General features: G+C 38.2%; 1 protein-coding gene across 1 annotated transcript in view; it reads right to left on the bottom strand.

Moving 5' to 3' along the window:
* LOC123513676 (targeting protein for Xklp2-like) overlaps positions 1 to 26,856 on the bottom strand; it is a 68,302-nt gene extending 41,446 nt beyond the window's left edge. Inside the window, exons 1-8 of the mRNA XM_045271014.1 lie at positions 26,678 to 26,856; positions 25,849 to 25,938; positions 24,593 to 24,984; positions 23,133 to 23,218; positions 20,654 to 21,011; positions 10,265 to 10,427; positions 8,673 to 8,829; positions 6,064 to 6,184 (exon numbers count right to left, since the gene is read on the bottom strand). Coding sequence (XP_045126949.1) covers positions 6,064 to 6,184; positions 8,673 to 8,829; positions 10,265 to 10,427; positions 20,654 to 21,011; positions 23,133 to 23,218; positions 24,593 to 24,984; positions 25,849 to 25,930 — 1,359 coding nt within the window. The 5' untranslated portion in view covers positions 25,931 to 25,938; positions 26,678 to 26,856. The remainder of the gene's footprint in view (positions 1 to 6,063; positions 6,185 to 8,672; positions 8,830 to 10,264; positions 10,428 to 20,653; positions 21,012 to 23,132; positions 23,219 to 24,592; positions 24,985 to 25,848; positions 25,939 to 26,677) is intronic.
* Positions 26,857 to 27,118: the final 262 nt, after the last annotated feature.

Genomic DNA, 27,118 nt, shown 5'->3' with positions numbered 1-27,118 from the left:
CCCTCCCTTCATAAATTTAAGATCATTAACATTATAAAGTTACGTACATACATACATTAGCGTACATTATAATGACTTAACCCTTATACCCCGCCATAAAATGAGTGGGCGATTTAAAAATACGTAGATAAAAACGAGTTGCAAATTTCAAAAAGATTTTCCTTGATTCCTTTAGTGTTCAGTCTAATTATTTTAACAAACATTGCCACAATTATATATCATTAGAAAGCTTAGAAGTTGCTCTTTCTTGTGGTATAAAAATTAGTGACCAAATTTAACTTATACATGTATGAAAAAATCAAACAAAAGTGAAAAAATTGAGAGCAAGATAAACTTATAAAGGTATTCTTTTATTTTTTTCATTTTTGCCAAGAAAAAAATCAGCAAAGCTCATGATTTCTGTATAATTTTGAAAGATAATGAGTTTCCTTTGATATAATGTATTCATTATGAAAAATAAAGCAAGCAGATATGCATAATGTAGTATAATAAAAATGAAAACTTGGAGGAGAGAATGAACAAAGAATGCAGAGGTTTTTCTCTCTCTTACCAATTGGATTCACTAATTTTTCAAAAATTTAGAAGGTATAAAATACTTCTTGACATGACTTATTCATAAATACAGAAAAAAAAAAAAGAACAGGAACTATCCAAAAAATTAGCATTTGAGAATGGTAAACCAATTGGAAAAAAATGTATTCAAAACTTCCCCACAAAAATACTAATGGTAACATTTCAAGCTAATCATGAATGGTGTAAGAATGTGGAAAAAAAGGTCAAGTGAAGTGTGCAGCCTACCTATTCCTGTAGCTTCTTTTAGTAGGATGGAAAGCATTCTGGGCAAAATCTCTTGTTACACTTGGGGCACATGTAATAAGTTCTGACACGTTTTGGATGAGGAGCAGCACAGTCTCTCTTCTTGCCTACAGGTAACCTTTTCATATCATGATCAATATCTGGTGGTGATATTGCATGACTAGGACCTGCTGCTGGCTTGGATTTGCACCTGAGTGCGGCAAACCTTGATAGGCTTTGGTGTAGAGTATTTGTCAGCAATTGATTCAATAATGTTGACCATGAACTGGTATCTTGAAAGAATGGGTTTATGAGATGTGTTTTTTTTATATCATATGTAACTGTTGAGACAAGCTGTACCAAACAAGGAAAAAGCACTCTTTGTTGTCCATTTCAGTGTTTCTCTTTCACCAAGGTATGCATACAGCTTTGTGTCTTTCAGGTAGACACCTCCCATTACCTTGTTATAGTCTGCAACAATGCAAGGTAATTCCTTGTTTCCTTTCCGTGGCCTTTCCACAGTAGTGAACCCTGCTTTGGCCATTGTAGAGAGAAGCACGGGGTCTTTTTGCCATCCCTGTATGCTACACAGAGTAAGGGTCCTTTCTTCTCTCTGAAACCTGATGTTGCCCTAACTTTGCACGTACATCATCAGGCAGACCTTTCCTGTTTACCCTAACTGTGCCTGTCGCTGTAGTATGTTTCTGCCACAAGTCCTCAAACAATTTAGGTGAAGAAAAGTAATTGTCTAACCCAAGATGGTAACCACAATAAAAGACATCTGCCTTACCTAAAAGCCTCATCACAAGATCATACATGACACCCTCTTCACTGACTGGTAAATGTTTTTTTCCTTTGTACACCTCAAAGGTTACAGTGTATCCTGAATCAGCTTCACACAAACACCACACCTTCAACCCAAAGCGTGCGTGATGCTTATTAGGCATATACTGCCTCAAATTAGGGGTTTTACCCCGGACCCCAATGATGTTTTCATCAATAGAAATTTTGCATCCTGGGATAAAATTATCCTTGAACACTTTCTGAAAATGATCTATAAGGGGTTGGATTTTGTATAACTGATAAGCAGGGTCTTCTTTTGGAGGCATTTTTCTGTTGTCATTGAAATGAATAAACTTTAGCAGCAGCTCAAACCTTTCCCTGCTGAGGTGAGCACTGAACCAGGGAGTTGACTGACTAGTGTTAGAACAGTCCCAGTATGATCTGAGAGTTGGTTTCCTAATTAGTCCTATATTCATTATGACTGCTAAAAGTCATAAACTCTCCTGGCTCTCTTACCTTGTTTGATCCATAAATGGACCAAAGACCTCGGCTTTTCACGTAGGTACGTGGCATTTTCATGAATCCACTGTTCTGCATATCTGTTCGTTTCCATGACCATCTTGTCTATTATATCACTAGTAAAATACATTCTGAAATACTCAGTAGGCATGGCATCACTCTTGGGTGGATGTTTGAGTCCACTGGCTCCTGTAAAAGGAACAGGAGGAGGCCCAACATCACCTTGCACTGACGCCCACCCTTCTGTCTGCACAGTCTGTGCAGACGACGCATCAGCTGACTGGCTTGCCTCACCATCACTACTATCACTGCCACTGCTTGCTGTGACAGTAGCAGAATCATCGTCACTTTCTACTTCCCTGACAGCTAAGTCGTCTAGATCTATTTCTTCCTCACTGGTGTCGGCATAGTCATCAAATTCAACTTCTAGGTCAGAAACACAGTGTCACCACTCCCTCCTCATCCACCTCCATCATGCCAGCTGAACCTTGCCCTCTTATCTAAGCCAAGAAAAATACAAAAATAACAAATCTCAGTATTGTCATGCATTGTAAAATGTTACTACAGTACTTATCTACCAATGGAAATGCATGTCTATCCTCTGTCTCGCCTACAAATTGGTAAAAATTTATATAACACAGCAAACTTGTGATGGCGTACTTGCCTGAATCACGCCTATATATATATATATATATATATATATATATATATATATATATATATATATATATATATATATATATATATATATATATATATATATATATATATATATATATATATATATATATATATATATATATATATATATATATATATATATATATATATATATATATATATATATATATATATATATATATATATATATATATATATATATATATATATATATATATATATATATATATATATATATATATATATATATATATATATATATATATATATATATATATATATATATATATATATATATATATATATATATATATATATATATATATATATATATATATATATATATATATATATATATATATATATATATATATATATATATATATATATATATATATATATATATATAAATAAATAAATAAATAAATAAATAAATAAATATATATATATATATATATATATATATATATATATATATATATATATATATATATATACACAGTCAGCGCCGAAAGTGATGGCGCAGCATGTTTTTTCGCTTCGCAACAAAAGAAAAATAGAAAGTAAGTTATTTTCATGGTATTTATCTTTCCTCTAGTACTTGGTTGGGTTACCATGCCTCTTCAGGCAACTCTGTAAACGTTTTGGAACAGATAAAGCCAGGTTTTGTAGGAATGAAGGCTCCAGGTTTTCCCAAATCTCCTGGATGTGGTTGACAAGTTTTTCCACTGTGGAGGTGTCACGGCCACGTAAGCGGCGCTTTATCAAACTCCAGATGTTCTCTATCGGGTTTTAATCAGGGCTATTACCTGGCCAATCTTTGATGTATTCAATGTTGACCCAGTCAAACCAATTTTTGATCAATTTGGCGGTGTGAGCTGGTGCACCGTCTTGCATAAATATTTCACTGTTGCATTTAGTGAAACAGTCCTCAAGGTGTTCAGCAAGAAGCTCAAGATAGCGATCTTTGTTAATAGTGACATTTTTTGGCAACACTACCAATGTCCCAGTGCCATGATACCCAAATGCTCCCCATACCATAACATTTCCTGGGTGTTTTACAGTTCCCTCAGTGTACTTAGGGAGGTAAGGATCTGAGCCAGGACATAGCCTAACTTTCCCTCCTCGGTTGCCAGTCACTGTAAAAGTTGCCTCATCAGACCAGAGAACTGTTTTCCACTTCTCTGGATCCCATGCTAAATGTTTACGGCAAAACAACTGCCTTTTCTTCTTTTGTACCGCTGTTAAAATGGGTTTATTTCGTGGTGCACGATACCGGAATTTTAGGTCGTCACGAAGGCGTTTCTGAATTGTTCGCACTGAGACTTCCTGAAGGAGCCTAGGGTTCTTTTCCTTGAGTTCTTTGGCACTGATGCGTGGTTCATTGTCCACTTGACGCTTCAGTATCTTCAGGGTCCTCGTAGATGTGACACGAGGCCTCCCAGTCCTCTTCTTCTCAGAAGGCGGCGGGACACTCCCTCCTGCGTCCCTGCATTTTTAGTCAACGCTGCACACTACGGAGTGTAACACCCGTGATAGCAGCAATTTCTTTATTTCCTTTTCCTACTTGGCTCAGGGTACTTATAGCTGCAATTTGATCTTTTGTCAGCTCCTTCCTTGGCCCCATTGCTACGCACAAGATAGGTTAGCAATGCAAACTTTGTAAGAAAACACATGGTGCAACATAGACACTCAGACATACCCAGCCTGTATAAAGTAATGCCTCACACTGAGACAGTTACACTTCATCAGCTGCTCAAGGTCACGTGTATGAACCCACTATTTACGCGCCAACAAAATTGGCGGATTTGATCCTTGTTGCTAGGGGGTGGTTTGATTCCCGCCGAAAATTATGGCGCAGGATGTTTCGCGCCATCACTTTGGGCGCTGACTGTATATATATATATATATATATATATATATATATATATATATATATATATATATATATATATATATATATATATATATATATATATATATACAGTAAGGTCCCGGGTTACATCGGTCTCGAGTTACGTCAAACTCGCACTTACGTCAGTCCACTATAAGGCAATTTAAGATTTTAAAAATTGAAAATTTATAAATCGTAAAGCGCGGGGTTTCTTGTTATTGTTGGCCGCCAGGCGTCACTAGTGGTTATCCACCACACTGCCCACCTCATGCTTGAATACAATAACACTCTACGTACCTCAGTTCCACCACACCGTCGCCCCTGGCAAGAGTGTTCCTACATCTGCGTTTGCTGACTATCTTAGTATCTTGCTCAATGGCACCAAAAAAAAATAAATAAATAAATAAAAACTCCTGAGTGATAGCAGTGATGCTAAGAAAAAGGAAAAACCATTACGGTACAAGAAAAAGTGGACATAATTAAAAGACATGAGAAGGGAGGCAGCAGCTGTGTGTAAGGGAGTGAAGAAGAAAATGGGAAGCCCGTTACCATGACAACGGGGAGATTGACGACCTTGAGGGCTCACGCACCTATCACAACAATAACAACTCCGGAGCCTTCGCCTGGGCCACACGACACTCGCAGCTCACTTGCACCATCTGCGCTTGTCTGCTGATCCCTATTGCCCTTTCCTATTGCATTTCCTGCCCCGCTGCCCACGCTTCTACTCCCACCGCACTGCACTATGCTCCCAGCTGTCCACCCTGGGCGTCACAACATTCGACCTGCCCACCCTCCTGGCGGCCTCAAGCGTCCACCCCTCTGGCAACATGCAGTCCTTCGCGTTCACGGCCCTAATCAACAACAAAAACAAGCTTGTGTTTCATATTCCTACATACTTGTAAATAATATAACAACATAACCTTTTACTTATATAACGCTTCTACTCCTACCGCACTCCACAAAGCTCCCAGCTGTCTGCCCTGGGCGTCACAACATTCGACCTGCCCACCCTCCTGGCGGCCTCAGGCCGCCCCTCTCGGCAACCTGCAGTCCTTCGTGTTCGTGGCCCTAATCAATATATTCCTACATAGTTGTAAATAATATACCAATATAACAATATAACCTTTTACTTACCTGAATAACCATAAAAATTATTGGTTGAAAATTTGATAATATGCTTTGAAAGTACAAAAACTCGAGTTGTGTACAAAATCGACTTACGTCATGTTTCAGGAACGTAACTCTGACGTAACTCGGGACCTTACTGTATATATATATATATATATATATATATATATATATATATATATATATATATATATATATATATATATATATATATGCAACCTTCAGTCCTTGTAATTGTAACTAAAGATTAAGCAACATACTTTCTTTGTGTCTGTGATGTTGAATGGCTCTGGCACAGTTGGAAGCCTCTTGCTCACACTCATACCAAGGGAGGGTGCTTCTAAGACTTTCTTGTTCACCGGCCTGGCCTTGAAGGTATGTCTGCAAAATAATTTAACATATAGTAACTTATAGTCATAGTTAATAAATGGGAATAACTAGTATAACTCAGGAAGATCCAAACAAGCAACTAAATCCTGACACCTAGGAAATGCAGTGTAATTCACCACAGTCACCCAATAGTCACGCAGCCACCCTTCTCCATTAAGGAGTGAGCTCAGAGCTCAACTTCAACTTAAAATATGTCCTTGTATTCCTCCTATGTTTTCTATTCTCCATAAGTCTTTTATGTGGTACTTTGTCAAAAGCCTTTCTGATATCAAAATACAGTGTTGACCCATTCATCTCATCCTTGTACCTCATCTTATATAGAAACTTAGTAATTTTGTTATAGACAATCTTCTTTTTCTAAAAACCAAACTGGGAGTTATCTATAATTTCATTTTCCTCCAGATATTCCACCCATTTCACTGGCACTGGTCTATAATTAAGGGGCTTGGTCTTTTTCCTCCTTTGTATATAAGCACTATATTTGCTCTTTTCCACTGCCTTGGTATATACTATTCCCATCAAAGAGCTGCTGATTACATCCTAATTTGGTTCCACAAGCTGTTCTCTAAATTCTTTCAGCGTCCATCCAAACACTCTCAAGCCCCATTGCTTTTCTAACATCCACGTTTTCTAATAATTTGCTCATTTTCTGTTTATGCACCATAACATTCCTTAACACTTTCTGTGTCACTTCATTCTTTGGTTCTATGAAATCTCTTTCTAAATTAAATACAGATCTAAAGCTCTCATTCATAAGTTCACTCACTTCTTCCGTTTTTTCATATATCCTAGTTTCCCTTAATTAACTCATCGATGGTCTCTCTGTTCGTCATCTTTCCATTTATATACTTGTAAAATTCCACTTCACATCTCTTTACTACATCCCTTTCAGACTTTCTCTTTTCCTCCCTTCTTACTCTAACATATTCATTTTGTGCCTCTTTATATTGCTTCCTATTGTTCTCATTTTGTTGCTTCTTTAATCCCTTCCCAGTGGAGGATCTATATATATACGTTTTGAAAAAGGGACTTTTTGTCTGATCATCTATAAATATAGATGCATGGTCTATACATAGATGATTTCTTACAAGTAACAAAACTCATAAAATCAATAATTATTTGGCATCTCAAATACCCAAACACCAGTCAACATGGCCTCTTAAGGCTGGTCACCGCTTTTGCTTGTTAATGGTGGATGTGCTAAGCACATAAGCTAATACTGAAAAATTTTGCATTTTTTATACTTATTTTTATTATTAGCCTATCATGTCTGAGAAAGAACTGTATCAAACCCCAACAATGTTGCCTAAAAATGAAAAGGTACAAAACAAGTACGTATGTGAAAAATATAAAGAAAATTGGAAGTAAATTACATCCAGGTCACACATCCTGGATGTGAGTCTAAAACATTTTTACAAACATAGTGACATACATTATCACCAATCAAACACAAACAACACTTACATAAAGATTCAATTGTTTGTTCAGTGTTGTGGCAGAGTCTATATATAGATGTCACTTGCTCAGTTTTGTGGCAGAGTCTATATATAGATTCAATTGTTTGTTCAGTTTTGTGGCAGCCTATATATAGATCTCAATCTGGAGTAACCAATTGATGGGAATCTATATTCAGACGTATGGATAAAAATCGGTAGAGTCTACATATAGACAATTTTTTATTTGGTAGTTCACTCATCTGCCCTGCCACTAGGAAGGGGTTAATTTCTTTCAAGCTACATCCTTACTCTTCTTAGTTCTTACACATGTAGCATTACAACATATGTGTTTGCTCTCCTTTACTCTGTGTACAGGAACATACCTCTTCACAACCTCATTGTATTTTTCTAGAAATATTTGATATTTCTCCTGCACTGTTTTGCCCTGTATGATTTCCTTCCAATTACTATTACCAAAGTATTTACTTGATCCTTCAAATTTTTTTGGTGTGATTCTATTTTCCTTGTTTGTAACCTTCTTTGCATTTCAATATTTCCCAATCTTCCAATCCAACTTCAAAATCACAACATCACTTTTCCCCATCAGGCTATGATATCTAATGGTTGGACAAAACTCTTTTTTTATTCATTAACAGCAGGTCAAACACAGATTGTTCTTCTCCTCTGTACCTTGCATAGTCCTTCACCCATTGGTCATTCACCCTTGCCAGTTGTAGCACTTCTTCCCCCCATCGTCCAACATAACCATTCACTTAATAAAAAATATATAATAATTATTATTATTTTTTTATTTATACCATGTGGGCTTTTCACAGGAATTTATGGGCTATAGGGGGTACTTTTTTGGGGTATCTCCTATCTCAAAGCCCACCTGCTAGGAAGCCCAACCTACACTCGGACCGTGGACAGGATTCGAACCCGTGCGCTTGGACCCCAAAGCATGCATGGCTCCACTGTACCACGGCAGCACATAAATCTGAGACACATATCTCTCTCCAAGAGGCAAGAGTTGCCACACTTACTTCTGAGCATCATCAAATGCTTTCATCTCCATCTGCTCCTGTGAGAGATAGTTCACTACCCGAGTGCGGCTTTTGGTGGTGAGCTGTGGTGTGTGGGGCACGGTGACCCCCAAAGTATTACACTTGACTCTCTTAATGTCATCATGTTGTACTTCACCTGCAACAATAACAAAAACAATGATGACATTTAGCCCATCACTACGACTTTAGTTCAATGCAAGCATGATGTCTTTCTATCTCACACAATGCTAATGCAAATTTTTTCCCACACTACAGCCATCAAAAGGAAATGGAAAGAACACTGTACCAAAATACACAATATATTTACAACTCATTTCCTACTTAATCAAAACAGTATCCAAAAAACAAGAGAAACAAAGGCATGCAAGTGAACGAGAAATGCAATAATGCAATATAACAAGTGCTAGTGGCTGGTCTCTTTAAGAAATGAGGATTTATTTCCTCTCACACCACATGCTATCTTTAGTATTAGTACAGGCAACCCCCGCTTAACGAAGGTTTACATAACAAAATTTCGCTACAACGAAGGTTTTATTTAGCACCATCTGCTCGTTTAACGAACACTAAACTCGCTTTAACAATCTTTTATCCAGGTAATTTTTTCCAAGTTTGAAAGCCCCACCATATCACGCAAGCTGACAGGCTTTTGAATACACCAGCACCTCTCGTGGACAAAACACACACCACTCACTCCCCCTGTTCAAAACAATAACAGTGCCAGCAGCAGCTCATCTTCCCTTGCTCAACTTACCACCAAAACGCCCTGCAATGTAGCCTAGCGTTGCTAAGAAGACCAGGAAGTCTCTTACTCTCGAAGTGAAGCTGGATATTATTCACAGACATGAGGCGAGAAAACTAATAGCATTGCTCGCCACCATCTTGACTTCATCTGTCTCTACTATTTTCAAGTCAGCAGACTCTATCAAGAAGGCTGGTAAGACCTTTCTTCCTTGTAAGCTAAAAGAACCACCTGAACTCGTGACTCTACAATGGATAAAATGGAAAGCCTTGTGGAAATGTGGTATATACGTTTTGTATGTGATACAATGATGCGCCCTTTGTTTACATTCCACAGGTTGCCAGTTAGTGTCTTTCCCATTTCACTCTCTCTACCTTCATAAATTTAAGATCATCATTATAAAGTTACGTACATACATACATTAGTGTACATTATAATGACATATTAAATTGTCTAAATGTTTAACTTCATAATTTTTACTTTCATTAAACCTTTCCCTGTACTATGATACATTCTTGCTTTGTTTACTCTCAATGGAAGTTCAAGTCAGGGATTAAACTTGTTATAATCGGTTCGCTTAACGAAGGGTTTTTAGGAACGTAACTCCTTCGTTAAGCAGGGGTTGCCTGTATTCTCCATCTTATGTAAAGGGGGTGCTGGGTTGAAAAGTTGCTCACCCTTGTTGAAGTCAAAATATAATTTTCTTTTTAAATATCACAGGTTATATATGTATGTTACCTTTCAAGGTACATAATACATTTTCTATTGCATTCTTTGTATCCAATTTATTAATCTTACTAACACTTTCTTTCAACAAGACAATTTCACTTACTTCCAGCTCTCTTGGTCCTAAACCTCTGAGGTGTCTTGGTGTGAAACTTGAGATTCAGCTCAGCAACAGAAACAAACTTGCTTGGCTCCTCTGCATTCCTCCTCCTGGACTCGGTAAGGTTGAACGGTTGAGGAACTGTTCGGCTCACCCCTGCATCCTTATTCTGGAAGGGACAGGAGGCTATGACAACAAAGTTGATAGTCTCTAAGTGTCATGAAAACTAATGGATCTGAATGAACAACTCTGTATGAACCCTAACTTATGCCAAACTTATAATTACTCCTATGTGTACTGGATTCTGTGAACTTATTATTAAAGCCAGTGTGACCTCACATAATGTTTCTCTTTGTTTCATAACACAAGGGGGCAGGTTAAAGATAACTCTTGTCCTTCACACAAAACTATATGCACCAAGTTACACACACACACACACACACACACACACACGGCCCGGTAGCTCAGTGGTTAGAGCGCTGGCTTCACAAGCCAGAGGATCGGGGTTCGATTCCCCGACTGGGTGGAGATATTTGGGTGTGTCTCCTTTGACGTGTAGCCCCTGTTCACCTAGCAGTGAGTAGGTACGGGATGTAAATCGAGGAGTTGTGACCTTGTTGTCCTGGTGTGTGGTGTGTGCCTGGTCTCAGGCCTATCTGAAGATCGGAAATAATGAGCTCTGAGTTCGTTCTGTAGGGTAACGTCTGGCTGTCTCGTCAGAGACTGCAGCAGATCAAACAGTGAATTACACACACACACACAGTGTGTTTAATAGAAATTGTGAAGAAGCAAAAAAGAACAAAGAAAAGGCATGGAAGAAACTTAAGAAAAACAGTGAAGTATTATCAAGAGAAATCTACAAAACAGCAAGGAATAGATATGTTGAAGTAAGGAGAACAGCACAAAAGGAATATGAACAGAGAGTGGTGGAAAACTGTGATAGTGACCCTAAAATGTTTTACAAATTCATAAATGGAAAACTAAATAAAAGGGAGACAATAGAAAAAGTAAAAGATGGGGAAAAAGTATATGAGGATGCTAGAGATATAGCTGAAATATTGAACGACAACTTTTGCAAAGTGTTTACAAAGGAGGAGCATTTTACTGAAGGAAGGCCTATGGAAATAAAGCAAATGCAGGACATCATGGTTACTAAAGAAGATATAAGGAAAATTATAAGTAACTTGGATATTAATAAATCAATGGGGCCTGATGGCGTATCTGGGAGGTTCCTGAAAGAATGTTGAACCCCATATTTGATATTGTGGAAACCTCCATACGAACAGGAATAGTCCCGAAAGAGTGGGAAAGAGCTGACGTTGTGCCTACATATAAGAATGGAAGTAGAATGGAACCGTTAAATTACAGACCAGTATTGTTGACTAGTATATTGTGCAAGGTATGTGAAGAAGTAATTAAAGCAAAGTGGAGTGAGTATCTAGAAAGTGAAAACATTCTGAGTGAAAGGCAGTTTGGTTTTAGAAAAGGAAGATCGTGCGTATCCAATTTATTATGTTTTTATTCAAGAGTGACTGACATATTACAACATAGAGAGGGATGGGTGGATGCTATTTACCTGGACTTGAGAAAGGCCTTTGATAAAGTGCCACACAATAGACTGATGTGGAAACTAAAGAAGATTGGAGGAGTAAGTGATAAACTAGCAAAATGGATGGAAAATTACTTAGTGGGAAGAGAAATGAGAACAGTGGTGAAAGGAAAGAAGTCCGAGTGGAAAAAGGTAACCAGTGGAGTTCCACAAGGGTCAGTGCTTGGTCCCATCATGTTTTTGATTTATGTTAATGATATGCCAGTAGGAATTGACAGTTACATGAATATGTTCATGGACGATACTAAAATTATGAGGAGAGTAAAGAATGTGGAAGATTGTAACAAGTTACAGGAAGATCTTGATAAAATATATGAGTGGAGTAAAGAGTGGCAGATGGAATTTAATATAAACAAGAGCCATGTTATGAAAATGGGAAGAAGTAGATACAGACCAAACAGAGATTACAGGCTGGGTGATGAGAAAATTGAAGAGACCAATGAGGAGAAAGACTTAGGAGTAACCGTGCAAAACACCTTGTCACCGGAGAAACACATTAACAAGATATTTTGGAAAACATATAACATGCTTCAAAATATTGGTCTTGCATTCCACTACCTAGATGAAGGAATGATGAAGATGATACTATGCACTTTAATAAGACCCCAGTTAGAATATGCAGCTTGTGTCTGGTCACCGTATATGAAGAAAAATGTGAAGAAGGTGGAAAGGGTACAGAGGCTGGCAAAAAGGATGGTACCAGGACTCAGGGGGTTAGACTATGAGGAAAGGCTGAGGGAACTGGGGCTGACCACATTAGAAGAGAGAAGAACAAGGGGAGACATGATAACTATGTATAAATTGGTGAACAAGATTGACATATTGGAGAAAGAGTTGATAAAGGTGACCACAAGAAATCATCTCCGAGGACATGGGAAAAAACTAATAAAAGACATCTGTCTAAATGACGTGAGAAAGTACAGTTTCCCGCATCGTAGTATTGATAAGTGGAATAAACTGAGCAGTGATGTCGTTGACGCAGTGTGTGTCAATCAGATGAAAGAGAGATATGACAGGAGTGGCCAAAGAGGCAGGACACAGAGAGCTTAGCTTGGGCCCTGTAATACACACACACACACACATTGTATTGGATAAGGAAATTGTCGCAGTACATAGTGTGCATAACTTTAAAGAAAAACTAGATTAATGGAGATATGGAGACAAGACACTATGAGCCCCGCTCGAACACTGTACAATTCAACTAAGCAAATACAACTAGGTAAATACACACACAAATGGAACAGTACCAGTAGAATGGAAAAGAGCTGAGGTGGTTCCCATATATAAGAGTGGAAGGAAGGAAGAACCTTTAAATTACAGACCGGTATCACTAACTAGTGTAATATGCAAGATGTGTGAAAGAGTAATAAAGAAACAATGGATTGAGTTTCTTGAAGACAACAAATTATTATCAAATAGATGATTTGGTTTTAGAAAAGGTCGGTCGTGTGTAACAAATTTATTGAGTTTCTACTCTAGAATAGTTGATAAAGTACAAGAGAGAGAGGGATGGACTGACTGCATTTATTTAGATTTAAAAAAGGCGTTTGATAAAGTGCCACATGAAAGATTACTATGGAAGTTAGAGGAGAAGGGTGGCTTAAAAGGAAGCACATTGAGATGGACGGAAAATTACTTGAGGGGGAGAGAAATAAGGACGGTAGTTAAAGATATGAAGTCCAAGTAGAGAGCACTAGACAGCGGAGTGCCACAGGGGTCAGTATTGGCACCAATATTTTTTCTCATATATATAAACGACATGCCAGAGGGAGTGAACAGCTACATAAATCTGTTTGCAGACGATGCGAAACTGTGCAGAGTCATAAAACGAAAAGAGGATTGTGAAATACTGCAGAAAGATTTAAACAAGATCTGGAAATGGAGTATAAAATGGGAGATGGAATTCAATGTGGACAAAAGCCATGTCATAGAAATGGAAAAAAGTGAAAGACGACCAGTGGGAATCTATAAGATGGGAGATGGAGTAGAACTAGAAAAAGTAAAGAAGGAAAAGGACTTGGGAGTGACGATGGAAGAAAACAATCAACCGGTAAGCCATATTGATAGAATTTTCAGAGACATAATTTGCTAAGGAATATTTTATTAGCATTTCACTATATGGACAAAGAAATGATGAAGAAATTGATAAGTACTATAATAAGATCTAAATTGGAATATGCAGTTGTGTGGATCCCCCATAAAAAGAAACACATAAGGAAATTGGAGACTACAAAAAATGGCTACAAGAATGGTTCCAGAATTTAAAGGGATGACATATGAGGAGAGACTAAAGGCTATGGATCTACCAACCCTGGAACAAAGAAGGAAGAGAGGGGATCTGATACAAGTTTATAAATTGATTAACAGAATGGATCAAGTGGATAATGAGAAACTGATCCTGAGAGAAGAATATGGCATTCGAAGCACAAGATCGCATAGTAAAAAGCTGAGAAAAGGAAGATGTCTGAGAGATGTTAAAAAATATAGTTTCCCACAAAGATGTATTGAGATGTGGAACAGTTTAAATGAAGAAGTAGTGTCTACAACAAGTGTGCATACTTTTAAAGTAAGATTGGATAAGTGTAGATATGGAGACGGGGCCACACGAGCATAAAACTACAACTAAGTAAATACACACACACACACACCCCTTTTTATAGAGTTAAGAAAAAATACATGCTTGGTACAATACTAGAAGCATAGAAGCTAAAAAGATAAAAGGTAAAGCTTGGAAGAAACTCATAAAACAGAGTAATGACAAAAATCGACGGCAATATAGGGATGTGAGAAATGAATATATTAGAGTAAGGAGAGAGGAAGAAAGAAACTTTGAGAAAGATATGGTAAATAAAAGCAAAGACGAGCCCAAACTTTTCTACAAATTCATAAATGACAAAATGAAGAATAACGAAAAAATAGATAAAATAATTAAAGGAGGGAAGACATACCAAACAGAGGGAAATGTGTGAAATAATGAATGAGAGCTTCAAAACAATGTTCACTGCAGAAGATTTCATATAACTTAATAAGACATTGCATAGCCAAGGATTACAGGAGATCATAGTGCACAAGGAGAACATAGGAAGATTATTGGATAAGTTGGATGTCAGAGAAGCAATGGGGCCAGATGGTGTATCAGGCTGGGTGTTAAAAGAATGTAAAGAGCAACTACTGGATCCAATTTGGGAAATAATTAAAAGTTCAATAAATGCAGGGAAAGTTCCATTAGAATGGAAGAGAGCCAATGTAATATTCAAAGGTACAAAGGCAACTGAACCACTAAACTGCAGACCAGTCACTTACAAGTGTTTTGGGGAAATTGTGTGAAATAATTATCAAAGAAAAATGGTTTGAATATATAAAAGAGGAACAAGTCATATCGAACAGACAATTTGGGTTCAGGACAGGGAGATCATGTGTATCAAACTTATTAAGCTTATACTTGAGTTATTGCAAGACAGGAAAACAGAGATGGATGGGTGGACACAATATAACTGGATATATAAAAAAAAAAAGGCTTTTGATAAAGTCCCTCATGGAAGAATATTTTGGAAACTAGAGAACATAGGAGGATTGCGAGGAACTTTGCTACAATGTACAAAAGACTATTTGAAGAAGAGGGAGATAAGAACTGTGATCAGAGATACATACTCATCTTGGATTAAAGTAACAAGCAGAGTGCAACAAGGGTCAGTGTCAGTGTGCTGGTGACAGAAGATGGAAGGGCAAGAGGACATGTAAAGAAGATCAGGATGAGACAGTGTGTGAAGGATATTGGAAAATACAGTTTTCCACACAGAACGATGGAGAAGTGGAATGCATTGAATAATGAAGATGCTACAGCACATAATGTGCATAACTTTAAGAAAAAAAATAGATAAATGGGGACATGGAAACATGAGCCCCACTTGAACCCTGTACAATACAACTAGATAAATACACACACACACACACACACACACACACACACACACACAGGTCAACGCAAGGAATATTCATGATTTTAAGAAAAAACTGGACATTAGTAGATATGGAGACGGGACAGTACGAGCATAGCTCTTTTCCCGTATGTTACAATTAGGTAAATTAGGTAAATACACACACACACACACACACACACACACACACACACTAACAGCAGCAGTAAGGGAAAAGAATAATGAAAGGTCAGAAGAGGAAAAAAAGGCATTTTTTTTTGGAGAATTCTAGGAGACAGGATAAGGAAATGGTATATAAACGAGAAGGAAGAGAAAAAAGTGGAACAAGTTTAACTAAAAATGATAAAGGCAAAAGACTAAAAATGATGTATACGAACATAGACGGGGTTTTATCAAGTAAACTAGAATTAAGAGATTACATAAATAAAGAAAATCCAGATATTGTATGCCTGGCTGAAACAAAACTAAATAAGGCAATCAAAATAGACTTGGATAATCGGTATAATGTATGGAGAAGAGACAGAGTGGGTAAAGGAGGAGGAGGAGTCATGATTATGTTAAGGAAGTAGATAGTGACAAACCAAGTGGAATGTGGGGAAGGAAAAGCAAAAATATTGTATGTTAAGATGCATATTAATAAAAAAGAGTTAACAATCATTGTAACATATGTGCCACCAAAAACAAATTCATGGACCAATCAAGAATATAAAGACATGATAGATGACACAATAAGGAGTCTAACGAGAATTGTAAAAGAAAGGAAAAAAGTTATATTAGTAGGAGATTTCAACTGTAAAGAAGTGGACTGGGAAAATTATGAATGTGGTATGGGGGAAGAAGCCTGGGGAGAAAGATTCTTGAACCTAATGATACACAATATGATGGACCAGAGAGTAAAGGAATGCACAAGATTCAGAGGAAACGACGACCCGGCGAGATTGGACCTAGTTTTTACAAGGGTATACAAATGAATGATGATATAAGATATAAGTGCCCATTGGGAAAGAGTGACCATGTAATATTAGAAATAGATATAGAAGAGGGAAAGGAAGATAGAGACGATTCATACAAAGGAGACCGATTAAATTACAGAAAGGCTGATATTGAGAATCTCAAGAACTATTTTAAAACGTAAACTGGGAGGAGATGGAAAACTCAGAGATGATGCAAGAGAAATATAACTTATTTTTGGAAATATACAAAACAGGAGTCAGGAATATGTCCCAAATATAGACCTAAAGAAGAAGGAAAGAAAGATTGGTTTAATGCAAGATGTGCTAGGGCAAAGGAGAAAAGAGATGGAGCATGGAAAAGGTGGAGGAGAAATAGAAATCCAGCAAATAAGGAAAACTTCAAGGCAGCGAGAAATGAATATGTTAAGGTGAGGAAGGAAGAGGAAAAGAACTTCGAAAGGACATTGTCAAAAAATGTAAGGAGCAACCCAAATTGTTCTATAGATTCATAAATGGAAAAATTGGGCAAAGAGAAACAATAGAAAGGTTAAAAGGAGAGAACGGGATGGTGGAAAACCCAAAAACTATGGCAGAACTATTAAATAATAAATTCCAGGAGGTCTTTACTAAGGAATCCAAATTTGAAAGGCCACAGGGTAATAGAGAGACAATCTATATGAAAGAGATCAAAGTAACCAAGCTTGAAATAAAAGAGTTAATTAAGGAACTGGATGAAGAGAAGGCAATGGGACCAGATGAAGTCTCAGGCAGAATACTGAAAGAATGTAGGGAAGAACTAGCAAGTCCTATATACATCATAAAATGCTCAATAGAAAATGGAACATTACCAGTAGAATGGAAAAGAGCTGAGGTGGTTCCCATATATAAGAGCGGAAGGAAGGAAGAACCTTTAAATTACAGAACGGTATCACTAACCTTTCTATTGTTTCTCTTTGCCTAATTTTTCCATTTATGAATCTGTAGAACATTTTTGGTTGCTCCTTACATTTTTCGACAATGTCCTTTTCATAGTTCTTTTCCTCTTCCTTCCTCACCTTAGCATATTCATTTTTCTCTTTTTCTCTGCCTTGAAGTTTTCCTTATTTACTGGATTTCTATTTCTCCACCTTTTCCATGCTCCATCACTTTTCTCCTTTGCCCTAGCACACCTTGCATTAAACCAATCTTTCTTTCCTTCTTCTTTAGGTGTATTTCGGGACATATTCCCTGACTCCTGTTTTGTATATGTATTTCCAAAAATAAGTTATATTTCTCTTGCACCCTCTCTGAGTTTTCCATCTCCTCCCAGTTAACATTTTTGAAATAATTCTTGAGGTTCTCAATATCAGCCTTTCTGTAGTTTAATTTGGTCTCCTTTGTATGATTCGTCTCTATCTTCCTTTCCCTCTTCTATATCCATTTATAATATTACATGGTCACTCTTTCCCAATGGGCACTTATATCTTATATCATCGTTCATTTGTATACCCCTTGTAAAAACCAGGTCCAATCTTGCTGGCTCGTCGTTTCCTCTGAATCTTGTGTTTTCCTTTACTCTTTCGTCCATCATATTATCTATCATTAGATTCAAGAATCTTTCTCCCCAGGCTTATTCCCCCATACCACTTTCATAATTTTCCCAGTCTACCTCCTTACAGTTGAAATATCCTACTAATATCATCTTTCTCCTTTCTTTAATGACTCTTGTTACTCCTTATTGTGTCATCTATCATGTCTTTATATTCTTGATTGGTCCATGAATTTGTTTTTGGTGGCACATATGTTACAATGATTGTTAACTCTTTTTTTTAATATGCATCTTAATATACAGTGCTTCTGCTTTTCCTTCCCCACACTCCACTTGGTTTACCACCATCTCTTTCCTTAACATCATCATGACTCCTCCTCCTTTACCCACTCTGTCTCTCCTCCATATATTATATCTATTATCAATGTCTATTTTTATTGCCTCATTTAATTTTGTTTCAGCCAGGCATACAATATAGCCAGTTCTTCTTTCTTTATGTAATCTCTTTAATTTTAATTTACATGATGAAACCCCATCTATGTTTGTATACATAACTTTTAATCTCTTGCTCTTATCACCTTTAGTTAAACTTGCTCCAATTTTTCCTCTTCCTTCTCTTTTATATACCATTTCCTTATCCTGTCTTCTAGAATTCTCCACAAAAATTCCTTCTTCTCCTCCTCTGACCTTTCATTATTTTTTTCCCTTGCTTCTGCCACCAGTTCGTTGTGTCTCTTCCTTTCTTCCTCATTTCTATTTTTCTTTTATATATATATATATATATATATATATATATATATATATATATATATCCTTGCAATCTTCTGTTTCTCTGAGTTTTGTTGTTCTATATAGTATTTCTCCTGTTGCTGCTCGTGATTTTAGTATCTTAATTGGTCTCACTGTTCCTTCTTGATATGGTCCCATTCTGTGGATTTCTTCTACCTCTTTCTCTAAGTTCTGTCTATCCTCATCATTTAGATTCTTTAGGTCTTTGACTCATTTCATTTCCTCTTTTTTCTTTCTTTTACATTTTTTTTTCTTTCAGTCTAAATATGATTACACTTTTTTTTCTGCAATTTCCCTTACTAGATTTTCTTTTTCCTTAAGGATTCCTATCATTTTGTTTGCCATATTCTCATCTCTTTCTTTTAGCTTTTCCTGAATCACCTCCTGAAAATTATCATTGTCTTTCTTATTTTGGACTCTTTATGCCTGTACTTCTTTCTTAATCGCATCCTGTGTGTGTGTAATTCACCTCGGTGGCCTGCTGGTCACCCAGCCAGTCTTCCCCATTACGGAGCGAGCTCAGAGCTCATAGACCGATCTTCGGGTAGGACTGAGACCACAACACACTCCACACACCGGGAAAGCGAGGCCACAACCCCTCGAGTTACATCCTGTACCTATTTACTGCTAGGTGAACAGGGGCCACATATTAAGAGGCTTGCCCATTTGCCTCGCCGCGCCGGGACTCAAACCCGGGCCTCTCGATTGTGAGTCGAGCATGCTAACCACTACACTACGCGGTGTGTGTAATCTGTGTGTGTGTGTGTGTGTGTGTAATTCACCTCGGTCGTCTGCTGGTCACCCAGCCAGTCTTCCCCATTACGGAACGAGCTCAGAGCTCATAGACCGATTTTCAGCTAGAGACCACATCAACACACAACACACACCGGGAAAGCGAGGCCACAACCCCTCGAGTTACTTCCCGTACCTATTTACTGCTAGGTGAACAGGGGCCACACATTAAAAGGCTTGCCCATTTGCCTCGCCGCTTACCGGGACTCGAACCCGGCCCTCTCGATTGTGAGTCGAGTGTGCTAAACACTACACTACACGGTGTGTGTGTGTGTGTGTGTGTACCTCTCAACTAACTCCTTTGACCATCTGACCATATGAAATTCTCTGACTACCCAACTCCCTCCATGACTTAAAGCAACTAGTGTAACACCTTACTCATATTCTGACCATATTGTAGATATGCCTACCATTCTTGACCTTTTCCTATCCTCTAATATTGCTTATGCTCAAAAACTCAATTCTTTCATCTATCAACTCAACAAAATTTTCTATAGACATATCTATCCTCTTCTTCAATGACACTCAACTGTCTCCCCACTTCTACACTGAACATTCTCAATTTGTTCTTTACTCATAATCTAAACTGCAAACTTCACATCTTGTCTTCAGTTAAAACAGCTTCTATAAAGTTAAGCATTCTGAGTTGTCTATGCCAATTTTTCTCAACCCCCACAGCTACTAACTCTGTTTAGGGACCTATTTGTCCATGCACACATCATTCACACTCTCAGCCCTGTTGGTCCCTGGTCTCACAGACAACCCACTACACTGTACACTACATACCAAGGAGGTTGTACTGGATCGAAGTGACCTTGTGAAGTCCACATACTCCTGTTCCTCCCCTTGGGATGGGTCTTTGCTCTTGAGACGGGCATCTGTGGCAAAGTGGAATTCCTGAGGCTTGGTGGTTCCTACATGAGGTTTGGTTGGGGCAGGGGCAGGAGCCTGGTTTGCAGCAGCTGCACTGGGACCTCGCAGCCTACCGTCAGTGGCAAAATGGAATTCTTCAGGTTTAGTGAGCTTCAATGGCTTGTTGGAGGGTGCAGTTCTACCAGCCTTGTGATTAAAGGTTGCAATGGCCTGCAGATCAGCTTCATCCTGCTCGCTGAGTCCCACTACTCCCAACACCCGCGGCACACCTCTGGTAAAGAACATTTCATGGTACTCAACCATTAACCATTCATTACAGGATCTCATCCACTTTTATAAACAAAGAGAATAAAATTCCAAACTCAAATAGAACCATTAAAATGCAGCCAATTGCACAGAAATAACTCAGTGTTAATCAATGCCTCAAAATTCAATTCCTACATCATTCAAATAAACAAAATTTTCTGAATATCTATTCCCTTTTCAATAACTCTCAACTGTCTCTCTTCTACACTGAACATCCTCATTCTCTCCTTTACAAAAAAAAAAAAAAAAAAAAATCTGTTCACCTAAGTCTGAGCCGTGAAGCCGAGCCTCATTTGAAAGGAGGCCGCTGATTGGCTGGCCCCCTCTCTCACTCACCTTGTATTGAAAGGCTGCGTCATGAATGCTTTGTGGTACATGCTTTTGTTTTATGCGTTATATCTCATCTTATACACATAACAGACAGTTTCTGTATTATTTATGGGAAAGTATGACTCGCGAGGAAGGGCACGGAGGAGTGGTCGCGGTGGGAGCGTAATCCAGTTATAACTGGATCAAGGTGAACCAGCAGGTGTGTCTTCACTGGTGGCACTCCGCCGAGCCCTTCCTCGTGAGTCATACTTTCCCATAAATAATTCTCTATTTCGCTTACATTATCTTTTAACTATAATTTGGAAGTTGCATACCTTTCAGGAGACATTCTTTTATGAAATGCAATCATTTATAACAGCATTCCTTTAAATATATCCAAAGGATATGATGATAAGTAAACCGTGTTATAAAGATGTTGCAAAAAGTTTTCCACTTCAACTCGCTAAAACTTCTTTATAGTTGCTTATTAATTGTTTTTCCCTGAGTATCAAAGCTTCCGCATTTACTGTTAAGTGTAACGGTACCAACAGAAACTGTCTGTTATGTGTATAAGATGAGATATAACGCATAAAACAAAAGCATGTACCACAAAGCATTCGTGACGCAGCCTTTCAACACAAGGTGAGTGAGAGAGGGGGACAGCCAATCTGCGGCCTCCTTTCAAATGAGGCTCGGCTTCATGGCTCAGACTAAAGTGAACAGACTATAACAATCTAAACTGGCTCTTGAATATTCTGCGTTTTCCACAATCTGGCATCAACTTCAGTCACTCTCAAATTAAATCTATCCATGCTGTCTACCTCTCTTAATTCCTCTAACTATAAGAAATTCCTTTACTATTTAACTTCCAAAGTGGAGCATATCTTGTCTCTCTTTCCTTTTGCGGAGAAATCCATCCTTGGAGACTTCAGTGCTCATCAGCAGTTTTAGCTTTCCTCTTCCTTCACTGACCATCCTAATAAACTAGCCTTCAGCTTTGCTATCCTCCATGACCTAGAGTAAATGGTGCAACACACTACTTGCATTCCTGATCATCTTGGAGGCACATCCAACATCCTTCACCCTTTTCCTAATGTCCAATCCTTCTGCTGTTACCCTATCTTCTCCATTGGCATTATGGTCCTCTGATCACACTGTAATATCTGTTGTATCTTATTCTGTTTCTCCCATCCCTTCTCAGGATCCCCCAAAGCAGACATGCCTCTAGTGTTTTGCCTCAGCGTGTTAGGGGAATCTAAGGAGGTGCTATGCTGATTTTCCCTGGAATGGCTACGGTTTCCACGTCAGATACTTAGCATCCTTCAATGTCTCAAAAACTCAATTCCTCCATTTATTAGCTCAATACAATCTTCCAGACAACTATCTTCTCTTCTTCAATGACACTAAACTGTTCCCCCCCCTTCAACACCAAGTATCTTTGGTCTGTCCTTTACTTATAATCTAAATTGAAAACTTACTTCACATCTCATCATTCCTTTCTCTGTTAAACTCTGGCACTCTCTACCTGCTTCTACATATCCATCTACCTATGACCCAAATTAATTTAAGACAGAGGTTTCAAGACATTTATCCCATTCTCTTGGCTAATTTTTTTGTCTCTATTTAGGCACCAGCAACTCAGTGGGCCTTTTCAGTTGTTTTTGTTGCCCTTAGCAGCTTTCCTTTTTGATTTAAAAAAAAAAAAAAAAAAAAAAAAAAAAGTACGTTTTCAGCCTCATAAGTGCTCTGTAGAGACATCCAAGAATGAGACACTCACCGTTTCCTTGCACCTTTCTTAGGGTTCTGCTGTTGTCCAGTGCCAGTCTTCCCAAAAGACCTTCTTGTTCCATTTCGCCGAAGTGCCTGCAAAAGCCATTAATATTATTAAATTCATGAGTAAATACAGAACAGAAAAAAATATTAAAGTTCTTCTCTAGCTTGTCTGTTTTCAGAATACGGTAGTAATATTCACTATTTCAAGCTCGCTGTTGCAAGCACATAAATGAAAACACTACTTCCACTATGGGGATGGAATATCACACTATAGTGAATATAAACTTGTCAGTAAACCCACAATTATAAACTTGAAGTATTTAATGTGGACATTTCGAAGGCCACTGCCTTCATCTTCAGCAGTACAAAGCAGAATGAAAAATACAAGCGAACTGAACCACGAGAAGGGGGAGGGACAGAGGATGAGAGTAACGTGGCATAATGTGAATGGCCAACCCAACCTGTGAGCTCCACCCTACTCAAACCCTATCAGGACATGACCTGTCTTTACCACAGTGCCTAGATCTGGTAGGGATTTAGTCACCAGTGCTCTCATTAATGGATCTAGCTTAAACATACCTACATTTAGATTATAGTTCTGTACACAAACTGATTCTAAAATCTTACGTTTTTAAAATTGTTACATTTGAATAACATTTGACTGGAATCCCAATCAATTGAGTTGTCATTATCAAAAGCATGGATAAACTTAGCATTATAAGTGTGACAATTCCTTACACTTCTCTTGTGTTCTTTTAACCTCACATCCAAGGATCTGTATTTTTCATTCTACTTTGTACTGCTGAGGATGAAGGCAGTGGCCTTCAAAACATCCAGAATAAATACTTCAAGTCTATAACTGTGGGTTTGCTGACAACTACTTCCATCCCTAGCCTAGGCTGGTGAAGCCATGGCTGACAAAGTTAATATCACATGGAGAAATTAAGGTAAGGGAAACCCTGGTGGGATGTATAAAAGATAGAAAAACAGAATTGTAGTATTTCTATGACCTTATTTGTACAATCATTGTTTTTTCCCTTTTGCCTTATGTAACAAAAGGGCTCCAGCCAAGGGAGAAGTAAATTCCCAATGAGGGTGCCATTTCCTAAATGGAACAGCTTGAAAGCAAATTCCGAATAAATAATGCTTTGAGATCTCTTAACTAAAAACTTAAAGATATAGGCAAGGGGATATGCAGATGCGAGGGATGAAAAATTGAAAAATAGGTTAATTCTTACATAAGGGAATTGAACAGAATAGGACAGCCATATTCTAGGACATAAAGCAATGATAATCATTATTGTACTTTTATCATATCTATGATAGCCACATTACCAAGCTAGCAGCCAGCATATTTAAGTGCAGTGTCACCTCACATCACTGTTGCTCCATATATAATGTAGCAATGTCCTAAATAGAAGATCCTCCACCACAATTTCCGAAAGCTCACTAGACCAGACCTACCTTAGCAATGGCTGCAAGGCGTGGTGACTGCCTCACCCCAACTGTATCCAGACCTGACAAGGCTCTACTCTTTCTCTTTAGCACACTCCTCGGCGCAGGAAGTGACACGGCAAATGGACTGGCTGCCTCTGAGATGGTTGTTTTGGAAGATGACTCAGGAACTGGTGGAATTGTTGTCTCAGGAACAGTTGGTGTCTTTAGAGAAGGATGACTTTCTCTCTCAGAAACAGTTGGTGTTTTAGGAGAAGAATGATCTGCTGATTTATAAACAGGTGGTGTCTTTGGGAGAGGATGACTTGGTAGTCCAGAAACAACTACTGATGTTTTCAGATCAAGGTGACATGCTGCCCTAGAAGCTGTAGGTGTCTTCTGGGGCATCTCTGACACAGTATCTGAAAGAAAGCAACCATGACTGTTTGCACACCTCAGCTGAAGGCAACACATCACATGAAAGCTGTTTTCTCTTTATCGAGAGTTCTGCAATATAAATACATTTGATGTACATTTTAGCTTCAAAAATTTCCTTTGACAAAGGTCACTGAAGCTAACCTATCTTTTGCTATTAGTTACATGTTTCAATATATGAAAATCCACTTGATGAGCAATTCAAATGGATCTTAACTGCTCCAAGAACCAAGACCTCCCTGTACTGACTTTCAGGCAGCCAGACAAACTTCTCATAAACTATATACATAAAATCCAGCTTATAAGACTGAAATCTGGCCAAGTGTGGAAGCACATCTAAAGTAAACTTTACAAACCACGCCACTGCAATAAGACAAGACAAAAATTCTTAAACATAGAAATATAAATGAATGGAATGCCTTGCCAAAACATGTAAGTGCTCCCTCTGTAAACAACTTTAAGACTTGACCAACATATAAACCAGCAAGTGGATATGGAGGCAGGCATTAGGATCATGCTGATCATTAGTGAACCTGTGATATTCATTAGAAAGTCTTGTTGGAGGCAATGCACCAAGACTTAAAAATGACAGAGCAACAAAGTGTCCTGCAACACCAAAGGTAAACCTTTCCAATAAAACCATGGATATTATTGCAGTTTCAACCAATACACCACACATTCTCATGGTTTAGATCACACTTCTTCGAGCATTTCACCCTATCGGAAATGAATAATAAGATCAAGTTTCCAAGGAGGTTCCCAAGCTTGTTAGACATAGGGAAAAAGAAATATAAGAAAGGGTTTAGCTATTGGCTAAACTGCAAATTTACCAAATCATGATGAGAACTCACCAAAATACGACTCGTCCACCTCAATGTCTCCCTTCGAGAAGTCACAGAACTTTGGTGCATTAAATTCATAGTTGTAGGCCATCCTGGAACCTGTGGGAGGTTCAGCACAGTTAGGGCCAACACATCACTGGTGTACATGAAGAAAATAGAAATCTGAAAATATATGATAATGGTAACAGCATAGAGGCCACAGAGAGAGAGAGAGAGAGAGAGAGAGAGAGAGAGAGAGAGAGAGAGAGAGAGAGAGAGAGAGAGAGAGAGAGAGAGAACATGGAACATTTATTATAGCTAATATAAGTTATACAAATGGAGCATTTATACATAAAAATAGTAGTACATTTAGCATTAACTTATTAGCTAACCTATTTATAAGTAAAAGTTTTAAGGCATAGAAAATATTACAGGAATATTGATATGTACAGAATAATATATATGCAAAGATGTTTGGAGAGAGAGAGAGAGAGAGAGAGAGAGAGAGAGAGAGAGAGAGAGAGAGAGAGAGAGAGAGAGAGAGAGAGAGAGAGAGAGAGAGAGAGAGCCTCCAATACATACATTACAGGCCAGTCCGTCAATACATGCGGCCACCTAACGTACCCACACTTAATTACAAGCACATGGGTTAGGTGCATTATTGACTCATAGCACTGTCTACACCTGGACACCTCGCACTGGCTCCCTGTAGGGTGTCAGTGGTGCCGATGAGCCCCGCTACAATCCCAGATTTGAATGGTGAGTGGAGGGCAGGACCAGGGCAACTCACAACACCTGGTTAACACTAGCATATTTCACTCCACTCTGGTGATTTCCGTAAGCTGCATGTATACTATACCTTGCCGAGAGACACGGAGGACTGCTGATCAAAGGAATGAACTCAGGAATCAATGACTAACACCAGGTTCTCGCCAGTCTCCGTCTTGAATTTCCTTCCGTTAACTTTAAGTTTGTCGCTAGCGCTGCTCGGTGCTCACTCAACCAACAGTCATTTGCGCGCCACACTCCACACATTACCTTCTGCCACGGGCTCACATTCCAGTGGTCGTAATGCCCATAATGTTTGATTTATCCATTTATTCTCATTTCATATATTGTAATAAAGAAAGAAAAGAGTGTGAAAGAAATGGACCGTTATAATGTAGATAGGCTCCTCCGATCACAATCTCATACCTGTATATTCTCTTATTTCTCTAATACCTTCTGCTGATTTTCCCTGAAATGACTACTGCTCAGTGTCAGAGACTCATCTGTGTCCTGAATGGAGGTGAGTGTCTGG

Source organism: Portunus trituberculatus, chromosome 36 (assembly GCF_017591435.1).
Source record: "Portunus trituberculatus isolate SZX2019 chromosome 36, ASM1759143v1, whole genome shotgun sequence".
NCBI classification, from domain to species: Eukaryota; Metazoa; Arthropoda; class Malacostraca; order Decapoda; family Portunidae; genus Portunus; species Portunus trituberculatus.
Note: the sequence above shows the minus strand (reverse complement) of the source record. Positions and strands in the feature narration are given on the sequence as shown.